We start from the raw sequence: 12,024 nt of genomic DNA on the forward strand, positions 1-12,024 counted from the left end.
GCTTCTAGCAACTCATTTATTTTAGAACAAACCTTTCACATTTTTATATACAAGAATTGAAAATAACACAAAAGCACTGTCACCGTGAGCCCCTGCTGTGGCCCGTCTGGCTCAAGGAGAACATGTCCAAGGCTGTATTCTTTAAGCATCCTCTGGTTTCAGGCTGCCCAGCTATGTGCATCTTTCTTAATGTCCCTGTTCTGGATCCATTCAGTCCAGGAAGGGCCATCTGTTTCAGTTATTTTGAGGACATTTCGGTCTTTGTCTGTACAATTCACAGATTTTTATCAAAATGCTCATAACAGGAAGCTTGTGAATTGCACTTTACTGTGGTATAGAGTGGTTGAAAATTTTTGAATGACAATTTTTTAAATAGAAAAAGGGCCTTTGCTAAAAATGAAATGCTCACAGAGCATTTTTTGTTCTGGGAATTTTTTTTGGACAAAAATCAAAACCATTTTTGTTTTCTCTGTCCCCTCCCCCCTCACTGATTTTTCCCCTACCCCCTGCCTCCTTTTCAGTGATAAAATAGAAAAAGGGATCAAGGGGATGTGGGCTGAGAGAGGAAAAAGTGAGGAAAGAAACTGAAAAGCTCCAAATTATTGAAAATTTTTAGGAAAAAAAATTTGCAAAAAATTTCTAAATCAGTTCTTTTTTTAAAAAAATTGAAATGTTTCAAAATGTTCAACACTTGTAGCAATTTTCTTCTGTTTTTCAATCAGCTCTACTCTGGTATCTAGATACAGGAATGGTGAAAACCAGGATAGTAGGGAACACTGATGTATGGGTGTTTGCCATTGCAAAAAATAGATATTTTACAAAATGTGGTGTTTTCTTATGATAGGTCACAACTAGTGTACATAATGGGCCTGATGTTACAAGGTGCTGAATAACTTCTTCTTGTGTTGACTTGGATGGGAGTTTGGGGCACTCATCGCATTCCTGTACTCCTGCGTTGGTTTACTGAGAAAGGTGTTATCATTGCTGTTCACTGTATATACTTCTGTGTTTACCTGTTTCTTTACACAGTGATGAGTATGTTTTGAGTATCTGAGTGCTATTTGTTCACTGGACAGAGGATTTGGTTAACTGATTGGGGGAAATTGATTAAATTTAGAATTTTGGGTGGGTTTTTGGGGTAATTTAGATCACTTTTTTCACTAGCTCAGGAAAATCTGAATCTGGCTCAGCTTCACAGAGCTGTTAAGGCTCCTAATTTCCTTTGATTTCAATGGAAGTCTGCTGCTTAAACACCTTTCGTAGGTCTGGGCCTCTCTCCTTGCCCTTATCATCCTTTCCATTGCCTTTCCTCTTTTGCCTTTGCACCTCTTTAAGTTTTCGATTTTTAACTGGATAATCTTGCAAAGAAAACAGTATAATATTGGACTGGGTAAAAGAACTATGTACGTGTTGTAGTCTTTCATGCACACTCAATGCTTTTTAAAGCTTAATAAACTTTATTTGCATACTAAGGGCCCAGTCACGCACTCCTTTCTCAAGCAAAGCTCACATTAGCTTCAGTGGGGGGCTAGATTCTCAAAGGGATTTAGGCACCCAAGTCCAAAATGTAGCTACTCAAAACCGTGGCATAGCTGCTACTTAACCAGGTAGGTGCCTAAAGTCCCTAGGAGCCTAAGTTTCTGCTGCTAAAGTCCCTTAAGTACCTAAACATCTGCAGCTGGGCATGCACATAGGCACCTCAGTCCTGTTGCCTGGACAACTAGCTCACTCCTAAACCCTGGTGGGATCCTCAAACTAGGCATTCCTTATCTATCTCAACTGTGGGGCCCAATACAGTAGGTGTGTTTAGAGGCTAACCGATCAAACCTTGCACAAAATGGCATAGGAAGAGGAAGTACTAATACCTCCTTATAAGTTGTAGCTTAGTGGTTAGTATAGTCACCCGAATGTGGGAGAACCAGGTTCAATTATTATCTCCGCCAGATGTGGAGTCTGGATTTGAACCCATAGTTCCCCCTCTTAGCTGAGTGCACAAGCTATTGGGCTATGTCCTCTCAGTCTCTCCTTTTGAAACTGTTCTACTTTGTGTAAGTAGTCATTGGAACAGGGACTTGAATTTGGGTCTTCTACAGCCTAGGGGAGTGCTCTAACTGATAGGCTAAAGGTTAGAAGGGTGCATCTACTTCTTTGGGGTTTTTCTGTTTGTCTGTTTTTGTGTGTTTTTGTTTTGTTGCAAAAAAGGACTTTGGCAACTAACTCCATCCGAGGGTTCATAGCTGTGTATTCCAAGCAGAGGGAGGAGTTTTCTTCCAACCCCTTTTTATGCACCTAACTTCCTTTGAGGAAAGAGGCCTTAGACCACACCCTTCTCTTTAGCATTTTCTATTGGCTAATTTAGGCAAATCCCTGCTCATCCTGCTGGCTTTTGTGGATCCCATTCATAGGCACCTAACCTCTCTGTGCATTGTGTAGGGAGCTACAGCACCTAACTAAGGGCTGGGGATTGAGTTAGGTGTTGCAATGCTAAGGAGCTAGAGCTAGGAGTTTAGCCTGAGTAAGAAGTGCAAGCTCATGGTGAAAGACACCAGGGAAAGACAGTAGTCTTCACTAAGGGCTAAATCCAATTTTAAGAAGCAGAGTATTCCTTTGTAATATAATGAATTCAAAGAGGAATGGCCTGTAGCTCAAGGAAAACTGGGAGTTTTATTTATTTTAATTAAATGGAGGCTCTTTTCCCTTAACATTTCTGTTTTCAGAAAACTCAACCAAAAAGGAGTGAGTATAACTGGAGTATAAAACCAAGAGAAACAGCCAGATAAAGAAGAAAAACAAAATTCTGGCACTGCAACCAGGACTTGATCCTACAAAGATATATGCATGTGTTTAATTTTAGAAATGTCAGTAATCTGAAAGGATTCAAAGAGATTTGCATTTGCAGGATTGAGGCCTAACGTGGGATTGTGGTTCTTCTGTGTATTTCTATAATCAGAAAACCACAGTCAAAAGAAGCCGTGTTTGAGTTGTCAGAGTGCAAATCATCATTGAAAAAAAATCTTAGCAGAAAACCATGTTCAAATGTCTCAAAACTGGCCAATTTGAATTTTACTGAACTTTCCAAATACATCAGAAGTCACTTTTAGGTTGAGAACAAGCAAGAATCATTCTCCACAAAGGGTCAATGTTTCCCGAGCAGTTGTGTGTGTCTGAATTAAAGGATTTACAATTAGAGGGTCACAGGGGCTGCTGTAATTTACCATTGCTGAACCCCCTTTCTCCATCCCATACACACTGCCAAGTAGTTCTCCTGGATTTCTCTTCTAAACTTTGCTGCTGCAAAGGCGTTTTTAATAACCCAAAGCCACCGATGTGTGGGGGTTGTTTTGGTTTTTTTAGTATCTCAAATGCGTTTAGAAGAGGGATGGTTCCTGTAGGAACTAGACACTAATGAGTGTCGATATGAATCTAAATCAACAATAGCTGCTAATTCCACTGCAGTTCGGCTCTCTGTACACAAAAGAGTGGGAAGGAATAGATGGGTTGGGGGAAAGGGAGGGTAGGGGGGCGTTTCTCAGCTGCCGGAATATAAATATTCCATTGCAAGAGGCCTGCTGGTGGCCCAAGGAGGGGCAGGGGAGCAGGTGCAGGGGGGAACTGGGGGGCTGGGCTGGGCTAGGCTGGGCTGGGCTGGAGCGATCTGGGGGCTGCTCTGTGGGTTTTTCTCTTTCTCCCGCGGACAGCAAGCAGGAGGAAGGGCGTGAGCGAGAGAGGGGCTGATCTGAGCTGGAGTCACCGGCAGCAGCCGCCTAGGGAGCCCTGATTGACGCAAACCTGCCAGCAGCCGCGCACTGAACACGAGGCAGAGCCGCAGCAGCCGCACGAGAAGCCGCCGGCTCGCTCCAGAGCAACACAAAGGCGGCGGCGGCGCGGAGCCCGCGCTCTCTGCAAGCGGAGCCGCAGCATCGCCCCGGCCAGACACCAGCCGGGCTGCCGGCAGCACGCGCCTCGGGGAGCCCGAGCCCGCCGCGTCCCCGGGCAGGTCCTGGGCTCCGGGCTCCGGGCTCCGGGCTCGGCGACTCTGCCTCTCCTCCCAGCTGCCTAGCTCCGGGCTCGCCAGCAAGGGGAGCTGCTGTTGCTGATGGATGCCGGGAGGTGCCGCATTGCCTAGGTTTTTGTTTGCCTGGCGAGTTGTCTTCCCAGCCCTTTTTTCCCTTGCTGCTAAGTACTGTGCGTTTTGCAAAGCGATTGAATTCAGCCGTCCGGGAGAAGGAGGAGGATGGGCTGGAGACCAGTCTCTCCAAGGCGGCGTGCAGTGCGTGGGAAGACCTGGCTGAGATAAAAAAAAAAATAAATAAAATAATAGAGCGGGGGTGGGGGAAATACAACAACCAGCACCAGATCCTGCGGGTACCATCTGAGATCGCTGTGTATGTAGGTGGGGAGAAGGAAAAAGCCCACCCCAAGCCATAGGCAGTTTTTGTTTTCTGGAGTCCTTGTCTGCGCTCAAGAGGATCTTTAAATATAGACCAGCAAACGAACGACATGTAGCTTTTTTTTTCTCTTTTTTTAAATCAAAGAAAAATGCCTCTTAACCATGGCAGACCTTGGTCTTAAATAAATGGTCCTTCTTTTGGAAAGCAACCTCTACCGGGAACTCTCAGTTTGAGGAACCACCTTTATTTATTTATTTATTAATTATTATTATTATTGTTTCTCTAGTGACTGCAGCATCAGGGGTGAGATCACTGTTTGCACGGGGGAGGGATAAAAACCTCATCCCAAATCCAGAGGTGGTCCTTCGTCCTGCTTTTTGGACTCGCTCTCTGTGATCATGTGGCTCTTAAAAAACCACCACAACTGCAGCTTTTTATTACACCGATAAAATGCCTACTTAACCGAAGGGGCAAACTTGGGTCTTCTGGGGGAAAGAACCCTCCCCCCTTCCTGGAAACTCTGCTGGGGATCCACTTTATTAATTATTATTACTAGCTGTTGCTGGGCTTCTTTCCATAGCGATTTGCAGCAATAGGGTGTTTGTGTGTGGCGTGGTGTTATTGTTATATTGGCTTTTCTCTCTACAGTGACTGCAGCATCAGGCTATTGGGGTCCTGGGGGAAAGGTTATTTGCCAGGTGGAAGAGGGGTCTCATAAGGGACAGGAGCAGCAGGTTGCTGGGGCTAAGGGATACATTCTACAAGGAAGAGGAGCAGCAGGTTGTGGGGAGATTTGGGGAGGGGGGTACATGCTCTAAGGAACAACTGCATCAGCCTTTTGGGGTTGTGTGGGGGTGCATCCTATAAGGGAAAGGAGCACAGTTAGCAGCGACAGAGGAGGGAGCAGCACTATGACTCATTTGCAGGCAGGTCTGTCCCCAGAGACGCTGGAGAAAGCCCGGCTGGAGCTGAATGAGAACCCGGATACCCTGCACCAGGACATCCAGGAGGTGCGGGACATGGTGATCACTCGGCCAGACATTGGCTTCCTCCGCACAGATGACGCCTTCATTCTACGCTTCCTGAGAGCCAGGAAATTTCAGCACTTCGAGGCGTTCCGCCTGCTGGCTCAGTACTTTGAGTACCGGCAGCAGAACCTGGACATGTTCAAGAGCTTCAAGGCCACTGACCCCGGCATCAAGCAGGCACTGAAGGATGGCTTCCCCGGCGGGCTGGCCAACCTTGACCACTACGGAAGGAAGATCCTGGTCCTGTTCGCTGCCAACTGGGACCAGAGCAGGTAAATACTGAGCCCAGACTCTAACACATGCCCCTTCCCACCTGGCTGAGACGCACTCATTCATTAACCCACCCACCCACCCCCATTGGACTGCATGTCTTATGGTCCTAAAAGCTCATGCTTCAGGGTTTCAGTCGGCCACCAGCCAGGGTCAGGAAGGGACTCTTCCTCCCAGTGTATTCTGGGGTTTTTTGGGGTGGTGGTAGTTGTATCTCCTTCCTCCTGAAGCATCAGGAATGGCCACAGCTAGAGATGAGACTTTGGACAGGGTGAGCAAAAGCTGTGAGGTGGCACCAAGCATTCTATCTCTCTCAGGTGCTTGGCTGGCTCATGTGCTCAGGGTCTAACTGATCACCATATGTGGTACCTGGAAGGAATTTTCCCCCAGGTCAGATTGGTCGTGACATTGGCGGGCCATCACCTTCTGCAGCGTATGGGTGCAGATCATGTGCCAGGATCATCTGGGTGTATCTTCCTTATTCATTTCCCTGCCATTGCAGGGGCCTGGGGCACTGGTGCACCTAAGTCCCTCCTGTGGCACAGAACAGTCTAGTCTCCTTTGGGCTGTAATGCTTTTGGTCTGATTTCAGTTGTTGAGTTTCAGGTGCTGAGTGTTGGTGGTGGCCTGTGATATACAGAAGGTTGAGATGATCTGGTGGTCCCTTCTGGCCTTAAACTTTATGACTCTATGATTGAAACCTCCCCCCACCACTGATGAAATCCAGTAGTTACAGGATGATGGGGAGGGCAATAGGGACACACCCTGCTTTACACACAGCAGGACTGGACCGCAGCATGGAACGGGAAAAAGGAAATAGAGATGACACATTTTGACTTAAAGCTCCCTCTGTGCACTGCCCTGTATATTCAGGGCGGAGGATAGGGACCCCTTTTTCCCTTATTGATGGATTAGGCAAAGGACATGCTCCTTGATTTACATTCCTCTGCCTCTTCCCCAGCTGAAATAATGATGCATTTAAAAGAGGCAAAACAGATAATTTGTCCAACTGGCCTGACAAATATTTATTAGATCTTGTCTCAGCTCCTTTTGCTTAAGCACACAATACATCTAAAGCAATGAAAGAGAGGGCTGCTTGGTAGTGCTCATTTGCATATCAGTAATACCCACAATGCTCTTCCAACTCAGGGCTAATTCCCATTTCTGAAGAGGAACTGAAAAGTCTGGATGCACATGCAGCTCAGGCTCTGAGTACTTTTCCTCAGCCAGAGAAGGCAAGATTAGTTACTGAACCATCTAATTATGCATGTGTCAGATTGATGTTAAACATCTCTTCCCTTCACCTCTCCTACTCTGCATCTGACGATCTCCTTGGTGAAATTATCAGTGAGACAGGAGGGGTCTTTATACAAGTTTTTTGCCGCAAGGTTTCAAAACTGAATGAGGCTACAAAGGCCCTAAAGCTGATTGTGGTCCGTTCTGGCGTGAGGATGGCTTAGTGAGCTCATGCAAGTGCTGTGTATTATTATCAAGGCCTGGTATGTGAGCAACAGGCAGCGTGTTCTGTGGGGGAAAAACTGGTTTAAAAATGCATCACTGGGGATGCTATACATAATTTCCTTCTGTTATTGGTGGATCACCTATAGCCCTCAAATTACAGGCCGTTTAAACATTGTTTAACTTTCAATACAGATCTATTCATGGATCCATTAGGTGTGAACTATTTATGGCCCACTCCTGCAAACTATACTCCTGCGAGTAATCTCATTAAAATCACTAAGGTTACCCAAGAGAGCAAGTACTATTGATGTGTGCAAAGGTTGCAGGATTAGGCACTGCCACAAAAATAATAATAATAATAATTAATAAATAGTTACAGCACTATAGCTCCTTACCCTGTAACGACAACCTCAAGCCTTTTCTTAAATTAAGAAGCGGGTAATATCCTAAAAGAAAGAGCAAAATGACAGGAATAAGTGGAAGGACATGACAAGTTAGACATCTTGTTGAAGTTGTACTTCTGCTATGATGAAATTCTCTCACAAATCTAGTCTGGCCTGTCTTGAGTATGATCAATTTTCCTCTTCATAATTGCACTCTGGTAAAATAAGTTTTATGTGGAAATACGCAGAGCACTAGTTCTTAGTCAAAGTACAAAAAAATAGCACTTGTTAATCACTTGTTTTTAATGTGGCAAGAGTGGGTTTATTCTCCTGTATTAATAGTGAGATGTGTTCTTATTTGATTTAAATTACATGAGATCATCTGGGAGAATATTAAAAAGACAAAACATAATTACAATTTTATGTAAGTTAAACAGAACACATTATTATTTATATTACAGTCGTAGTGTGACTGAGATACCCCAACTACCTAGGTACACCAACTGAGATTGGAATCCCACTGTCCTTGCCCTAAAGAGAGAGTTATTTGTCCACAGGGATAAGACAGACAAAGGGAGGAGAACAAAGGTACAGAAAGGGGAATTGACTTGCTGAAGGTCACACAGCAGGTCAGTGGCAGATCTGGGAATAAAACTTAGATTTCCTGACTCCCAGGCGAGTATCCCATCCAAGGGACTGCACTGCCTCCCCACGAATGCAGCTGACCTGATATTCATTTAATGCCTGATCCTGAGTGGTGCTATGCACCCGTCTCTCACATTGATTAAGCCCTTAATGCGTTAACAGTACGCAAACCAGTGTGCTTACTTATAACAAAACTTTTCAAAAGCTTCTGTTCAATCAGTGAATTCCCTGCATACTTTCTTGACTAAGTTAACAGTGCGCTACAAGCCAATAAATATAATTTATCATACGTGTACAATTTATTATAGCCAACATATTAACAGTTCCAACTAAAAAGTGACAATTGGTTTTTTTAAATGAATAACAGCCACAGACCAGAGGATTTATATAGCATCAACAGTCATTTATATAGTTCCAATTACCATCAAACCAATTAAAGGACTTAGGAATAGGAAAAGAACGAAACAAAACATTCCTATGAAAAAACAAGCCCATGTGCCAAACAAGACATTACATTCACTAAATTAAAGCAGGGCCTGAAAACTCTACCAGATGCCCTACAGTCTGAAAGACTAAACCAGAAACCTATAAAAAAGATGGGCTGAGGTTCTAGTGCAAGGGTTAAGGGGAATGTCTTAGTGAGCAGTCCAACACCTCTCTCAGCAGTTGGGTAGGGAAAAGGTGATGGGATTCCTACCAGGGGCTGTGCCTGGGTTGTACATAGGGCTCAATCTTTCATATTAACTTCTGATTACTATGAGGTATATGATTACATTTGGATAATAGGTGTATAATTTATCTATTTTATGCTTCCAACTGGTTGCTGGAAGGGAGATTGTCTTCTCTTCCCGCACCCCCCAGGCATAGCCTTTTGATTGTTGGGAGCAAGGATCTCTATTATCTTACTCCTTCCAAAAATTTTCTGGCTATTGCAGTGGGTGAGGGCTTTTTTTTTTTTTTTTTGGTATCCTCATCCTCCACTATCCTTTGTGGGTGTTTTGGAATATCTTCCTAGATAACTACCACTAATGTTTGCTTCAACTATCACTCAGAGCTTTCCCAAGAATGGCAGAATAAAATTGGCATTATTCCTGTCAGTTTCACAGCTGTCTGCAGGGTTCTGAATATCAGCGGTGAAATTGACCAGACTTGTTAATTTTATTCTGCTGTCCCATGGGGAAATCTATAAGCCAAATCAAAGGCACTGGAGCGGTCTGTTGAGGACTCAGGAACAAGACACTGCATGGCTTCACATTCAAAAGGCTGTTTTCACAACCACACGGGTTAGAAACTTTTTTAAATGGCAGCTTAAATTCCTCAAACATTAAGGGCTCATCCTACTCTGCGACTCCCTAGTCACCAGATGAGTTAGCAAGTAGATTTTTGAAGCGATGAGTTGAACAAAATGTCAAAATAATTATGCAAATAAATAGTAACACTACTTGGATATTAAGGTCAGTCTATGTGTGAAATAATATATTTTTTTAAAATATGAATTATAATTAATGAAAACACTATAATAGAAGTTTGTTACTCTGGGTATTAATGGCAAATCCAAAAGATCAAAGCTGTAAGATCTTTGGGGCAAATGCTATACTTCCCTATGCTTTGTACAACATCTAACACAGTAGGCTCTTTGATCTTGATTGTGGCTTCTGGGTGCTAACACAATAGACATAAAACAAAAGATTTTTAACTTTAGCTGACTTTTATGAGGTCTCCTCTTTTGTCAGTGCCCACACCTGTACCTGGATTGACAAGAGTCAAGGAGATCTGAGGCATCTCTTGTAGTTGAGTTGCCTTGCCAAAACCTTCTAAAATTATCTACCATTCTTGGTTAACTAGATACTGGATGCTAGAGACTGCCAGAATGAAGTGATTTTTTTTTTTTTTTTTTTTGGAGCAGTGACTGTACAACAGCTTCTTTAATGGAAGCCTTCACCAGCCAGGGTGGACATGATTCTAAAAGGTTGTGGTATGATTATATTCCCAACACATCTAGTACCTCAGGAAGCTACACTGACCTAAACTCAAGTGGAGACCCAGATACCACTTTACATCCACAGAAGCAGACTGAATCCACACACAATTTCCTCATAATGGTAGGGACTCACGTCAGCCATAGAGCTAATACGACATCTCAGAGGAACCAGACTGTCTGCTATTCAAAACAAATGGGAATTAACCGATGCAAGATTTGACAGATGCTATGGTAAAGGCAAAGAAACTCTACTTTGCTTCCCACATAACTCTGGCATAAGATGTTAAAAACATCTGACGTAGGTGATTTGATTTGACATAAGACTTCTGCCACCAGTGATCTAGCTGTCTTCTCTCTAGCTTCAGTTGTTGTATGAGGATGAAGCCAGGGCACAGGATGGTTGCTCTTCTTCCTCCTCCTCTCCACCGCACCCCAGCTTCTTGCAAAAAATGCCATATGCACCTAATTCTAAGCAAGGGTTCACATCTGAGAATCCCATGCCAAGAGAGCTGCTTCCTTCCAGCCTATATGTAGGTGCTGAATTCTGTGAGGGAGTGGAGCTTAGGACACACCCCTCTCCTCAGCATCTCCCATTGGTTGGCTTAGGCAAGGAGCTGCCTAGCTTGCTTGTTTTTTGAATCATATTCTTAGGTATCTGTCTCTCTCCATTCATGGCACATAAAGCCTGGGCGCCTAACTCAGGCCTTGTGTATCCCAGTGATTTCCTAGTGCCTAAAAATTGGACGTTGTGATGCTTTTTGTGAACCTAGCCCACAGTATTCATTCAGTACATGATCACCTGTTTCCAGCTTTGTTACTTTTAGCCTAGAAAAACGTATCAGTATTGTATAAACAGTTGTATAAATCATGGTTGTATAAATAGGAGGCATTAAATACAGTTAATAGTGAATTCTAGATTATTTAAAAGAATTAGTTACACACTACTAGCTACTGTATGTCATGTGAGAGGCTATATGAAAAAGTGTGACTGAAGTCAGCCATTAATAAAACAGGATTTATTTCTCCAGCAGTGGGGTGCAGGTTAGCTCTAGGTTATTGTAAAGCCATACATTATAGCAAATCAGACACAATGCACATTGCTCACCTGAAACCACGGTAGCAGAAATTGGAAAACTGGGGTCAGAGGAAAATAAAGCACTCAGTGTCCCCTCAATAAACAAACACCCTAAAAGCTGAAAGGCGTGGAGGTCAAAATGACTTAATCTGCTGGAGTCTTTGGGTCTTGCTGTGAAGAATGGGCACATGCTACTTAGCACACACACTGAGCTGGCCAATGGCTGTAACAGTACAGATCGATGGAATAAAATGATGGCTTCTTTCTTTCACGCTGTACAATGGCAGTAGTTAACAACTAGCAACTGCAACAAATCTCATCTCATTCTGGTTATATTTTGTGCTAGTGCTTGCAGTTAATGCTACTTTTCATTTTTGCTTTGTGACATTTCTCTAGTTAAACTGAAAGTTATCTGAACACTGCACATGGATCTTAGCAGTACAATCCAGGGGGTAGGATGGGCACCTACTGAGGCTTTTATAAATCCAAGGAAATCAAAGAAATTGTATATAAAAATATTGTAAAATTGGGGGTGTGCAGAACACTAAAATGTAAGCCAAGTCTCAAAATTCCCATTAGTTAGCTTTCTTTTTGCATCTCTTTATATAATACTTTTGATGTCAAATTTTTATATAAATAGAGCTTAATACATTTAGACTAGTGCACCTGTTTTTAAACAATGCTTGACCAGTGCGGCACCAAAGTCAAGGTTTTTTTCATAGGATCTGGGGAGGAAGAAGCATTGATTGGGGCGATGATAAGAAAAGGAGAGAGTAGGCAAGCAATAGGG

General features: G+C 43.5%; 1 protein-coding gene across 1 annotated transcript in view; it reads left to right on the top strand.

The window, feature by feature from the left end:
- The first annotated feature begins 3,827 nt into the window (after positions 1-3,827).
- CLVS2 (clavesin 2) overlaps positions 3,828-12,024 on the top strand; it is a 65,525-nt gene continuing 57,328 nt past the window's right edge. The window contains exon 1 of the mRNA XM_074948362.1: positions 3,828-5,691. Within this exon, the coding sequence (XP_074804463.1) occupies positions 5,303-5,691 (389 nt within the window). The 5' untranslated portion in view covers positions 3,828-5,302. The remainder of the gene's footprint in view (positions 5,692-12,024) is intronic.

This window comes from Natator depressus, chromosome 3, assembly GCF_965152275.1.
Source record: "Natator depressus isolate rNatDep1 chromosome 3, rNatDep2.hap1, whole genome shotgun sequence".
Lineage (NCBI taxonomy): Eukaryota > Metazoa > Chordata > Testudines > Cheloniidae > Natator > Natator depressus.